Genomic DNA, 4,714 nt, shown 5'->3' with positions numbered 1-4,714 from the left:
TTGTATAGTTTTTAAAATAATAGAAATATCTTAAAAAAAGAATTATCTATGGGACTACAAAAAAACCCTAAGATATTACAAATTTGTAAGTCATATATAACCTTTCTTTAAATAATATACAAATATAAAAATGAATTATGATCTGTCCACCAAACACAGAGAGTTAATAATCATTTAAAAATTAAAATTAAATATAATTTTATAAATTTTTGTTTTAATTTTTAATCTAAATCTATTTTGGATGATTTTTTATTTTTTTTAATAAAATTCCCTTTTTTCCCGTTTTGTTGTGCGTGTAATTGCATTTGCTAGATACTGCTACAAAATATAAAAGTTACCGTCAAATTCCTTTACATAACCCAACGCTTGAACAATTCTTAGAATTTGCAGAGAAAAATGAATGATCATAACTAGAAAAACAGGAAAATGGGCAGAGGTAAGGATGTCAAACCTGGGAATCCACTCCATCTTTTGCTGCGAGATGTAAAGCAGTATTGTGAGAAAGATCATGGTCTCGGCTCACCAATTCCGCCTTTTTAGATTCCTTTTTGTCTGCTAGTAGATTCCTTACTATTTCAAGATGATTATATTCGACAGCAAAGTGCAAAACAGATTTATGATCTAAACTGCGAATTTGAACACAGTCTCGCACTTTGGACATAAATTGTTCAATTATATCCCAACGGCCTTTCCTGGCTGCTACATGAACTGCGCATCTTCCATAGTTATCCTTCTCTGTCATCAAGTCATTATGCCAAGCACGATAATTAAGTATTGCTTTTACAATCTCCAGATTTCCTCCATGAACGGCTGCATGCAGAATGGAGGTCGCACCTGTATCCAATTCAACCCAGCTTATTCCATGCAATCTGAAAACTTAATAAATATTTCAAATCTTAAAATGTCTGTCAATTTTTCTTACCTCCCTCCAAGTCCAACAATTGTTTGACTGTTTGCTCGTGGCCATATTTACAAGCTATTGTTAGAGGTGTCTCTCCAAACTTATTAAGCTGAGAGGCACAACTCCGTTTCTGGTCAGAAAGAATTTTGACTAGATCTGGATTACTGCATTTAGCAGCCTCGTGCAATGGCGTATTGTCATCCTCGTTTCGAGCAACAACCAAAGCGGGTTCCAATGAATCCACTTGAAGAATCCAGCCAACAATATGTTCATGGCCCTCCCTTGCAGCAATGTGCAAGGCATTATCTCCTCGCAAAGTAATGTCAGACAAAACACGTGAGTCCTGCCCATACAAATTTTTAATTGTTTCAAGATCACCATTTTCCGAAGCAACGAAGAGATCATTCCTCATTTTCTCTTCTTTTCTCCACAAAGATAATAGACAATGGAACAAAAGTTCTCCACAAAATTGTGGAAGCAAGAGGAACAGATGCAATTATTATAGGGGAAAACAAAAAATAAAATAAAATAAAATATTAAATTCAGTGAGGGAAATTTGGTAAAGAGGTAGATACGAATATTTATGGATGTCGTTTTCAATATTGAATATCAGCATAAATCCTAGCTGTACACAACCAGGCCCACTCATTTGATTTTTAACTTCAGCATTCTTTTGGAATTAATAAGAAAAACTTATAAAAAAGAATATCCCTGAATGGAAAAAGTGGGGGAAATTTGGTGAAGAGGTAGACACGAATATTTATGGATGTTGTTTTCAACATTGAATATCGGCATAAATCCTAGCTTTACACAACCAGGCCCAAGCTTTACAAAACTAGGCCCACTCATTTGATTTTTAACTTCGGCATTCCTTTGGAATTAATAAGAAAAACTTCTAAAATAAAATATCCCTAAATGAAAAAAGTGGGGGAAATTTGGTGAAGAGGTAGACACGAATATTTATGGATGTTGTTTTCAACATTGAATATCAGCATTAATCCTAGCTTTACACAACCAGGCCCACTCATCTGATTTTTAACTTCGGCATTCCTTTGGAATTAATAAGAAAAACTTCTAAAATAAAATATCCATGAATGAAAAAAGTGATGAATTAACTTAGATATATATAGTGGGGTTTTTTACTTAAAATGAATATTAAAAAAATAATTGTAATGAATAGATGAGCTTAGATCTATAATTAATCATTGAAGATTTTTGTTGGTTAGATATAAAATTTATCTCTTATTGTCAAAAGCTTTGTTACCTCGATCGGAACTATTTTCAAAGCAAAATATGTGAACTTTCTATTTCAATCATGAGTGTTGTGTGTTTGATCCCAACCACCATAGTCTTCATCAATGATTCATAGATCTAAAATGAAAAATGCATACTTTTGAACCTTCTTTTCAATTATAATTGTAGACACCTAAAATTTTCTTGTCTAATTAAATAAATATCTTTATTTATTTAATTATCTAAGCCTAATTCTTCTATTAATTAAATAAATCTTTATTTATTTAATTGATTCATTTATCTTCTTCTAGCCTTATTTTTCAGTTAAATAAACATATTTATTTATTTAAATTACCCTTTTCCTAAATTAAATAAATATCTTATTTATTTAATTTATCCCACTTCCTCTATTAATTAAATAAATCTTTATTTATTTAATTAATTCATTAGCCTTTTCTACCTATGACACATGTCATTCATCTCTTAATTCCTACACTACCTACCCTCTCATTATTTTCTTACTTCTACCTACCCTCTAATCATAGCCGACCATTTATGTTTTACACCTCTCAATCTTATCCCTCCATTTCTAATAGTGTCTTCTATATAAGGAGATGTTTCCTTCATTATCAACCCTAATGACCTAATCAAGCATTGTATCTTTCAAACTTTCATATGCGATCAAGCCTACTTGCAACCACATTTCCGTTCTTTGTTGAGCTCTTGTGCACACATAAAATCTGAGAGCAAATATATCAAGCAAGGTCAATGGGGATAGGAAGAATGGAGATTCAAACCCTATTGGACATGTGATGGTATAATCTTTGTGATTTCATTTGAGTTGCATTGTCTTAGGTAATCTTCATATGTTATGGTGGATCTTTGTTGTTGTTAGGCCAATGTTTTGTGGTTGAATTCATTTAGTCTTTCAATACTGTTGTTATCCATTTTCACCATATACATTTTGGCACGCCCGGTGGGACTCTTGTCCCTTTTACATTTAACATCTTTTGTTGCTGATTTCGTGTTTTTGAAGTTGCAGATCTAACATTTCTGACAACATTTCGACATTTTCGCATTTGCACACTTTCGGATCACGTTTTTGAATTTTTGCCGCATTTGTGACATCTGATATTGCGTCTGCATCTTCGGCATTATTTTTTTTATTTTTTTTGCAGATTACAGGGCTGCGTCTGTGTTAACTAAGCATGTCTATGAGGATTTCAGCCGCGTTTGTGTTGTTGTGCCACGTCTGTATCTAGAAGATACATCTGTGTCAGATCTAGGCACGTTTGGGTATTTTGTGGCATTTGCGTTACTGTGAACCGCATATGTGTTTCATTTTTTGCATTTCAATTCTTTTGATTTAGTTTTTCATCCTTCGGATTTCAGATCTAGTTTATATTGAGCTAACATTTTCAAATCTAGCTAACGAAATTGGTGCAGCTTGTCTTAAAAGAAAAATAGTTTTGTCAAAGGCCCCTATTTCACAAAGTCTTTTGGATCTAAAATTTACCTAACTTGTGTGCTTGCAGGAAGGGGTGATCATTCGAAACAATCCAAACTACTAACAAATCTTTGTTGTAGGACCTTGACAAGGATTTTCTTTTTGATATTTATTATGTGCCTTGTTTTCATAGATTATCAAACACTTCAATTGGTGCACTAAAATTGAACCAGTGTCTTTTGTGTCTTGGGCAATAGGCTCTTTTTGTTTCATCTTTAGAGGGCCTGTCTCCCCATGTGGTCATTAGGACTACTAGTGAGGAGAGAATGACCCAAGTGGTAGCGAGGAAAACCCACCTTTTTTGAACCACTATAAACAACTGTATTCATGGTGAAAACTATGGATAACGTGTGCTGATTAGTTCATACTGACACTATGTCTCCCCATAAACCCGTTTGATCAAATTTATTTGATCATTTGAAGGGCGTAACCCCTACCGGCTGGGAGCCTTCTGTATTTACAGAGCTGAAAGTGCCACATGTATGGCCACACGAGCGGATGCCCTTACTAGCACCTTTTTATTTTAGAAAGCCAAAATCCTTCTAGTTGTTGGGGCAGGAGGTCAGACCTGTGGAGCGGCCCACACACATGTGGTTCTTAATAGAGATACAAAGATTGCCACGGGGAGTTTTTCGTCAGGAGTGATGCTTGGCTGCCCCGAGAAGTGAGTGCCGAGGGTGGAGCCAGTGGGGTCAAACATCTAAGTATCCGCTCTGAATGGCATAGCCTCATATGGGATCAACAACTATTGTCCTAGCTAGCCATAAGAATTGTGCTTGTCTTATTTTGAACAATCAAACATTCAAGACCAAAAATAAAAAAAACATTGTGTCTTTTGTATCTTCAAGTGTATGCAAAAACTTTTTTTACATCAAACAACACACTTTTCTTTGAGTCATTTTGAGTCCTCATCAACATTGTGTCCTCTTGTCATGGAAAAAAGTCAAAAATTCAGATTGGGTCACAACAAAACAACTTTACAAACTAGAAAAATTGCACTCAGTTTTTAGAAACGCGTTTGTGTCTGAGAGAGCTGTGTCTGTGTAATCTAACCACGTTTGTGAAGGACAGAA

The 4,714-nt window shown here is 34.4% G+C and overlaps 1 protein-coding gene across 1 annotated transcript; it reads right to left on the bottom strand.

Moving 5' to 3' along the window:
• Nucleotides 1-207: 207 nt before the first annotated feature.
• Nucleotides 208-1,377, bottom strand: LOC131873740 (ankyrin repeat-containing protein At5g02620-like). Its single transcript, XM_059216925.1, has 2 exons — nt 923-1,377; nt 208-834 (listed from the first exon to the last, which is right to left on the bottom strand). The coding sequence occupies exons 1-2, from the start codon at nt 1,311-1,313 to the stop codon at nt 446-448; spliced, it is 780 nt and encodes a 259-aa protein (XP_059072908.1). The 5' UTR covers nt 1,314-1,377; the 3' UTR covers nt 208-445.
• Nucleotides 1,378-4,714: the final 3,337 nt, after the last annotated feature.

Source organism: Cryptomeria japonica, chromosome 2, assembly GCF_030272615.1.
Source record: "Cryptomeria japonica chromosome 2, Sugi_1.0, whole genome shotgun sequence".
NCBI lineage: Eukaryota > Viridiplantae > Streptophyta > Pinopsida > Cupressales > Cupressaceae > Cryptomeria > Cryptomeria japonica.
Note: the sequence above shows the minus strand (reverse complement) of the source record. Positions and strands in the feature narration are given on the sequence as shown.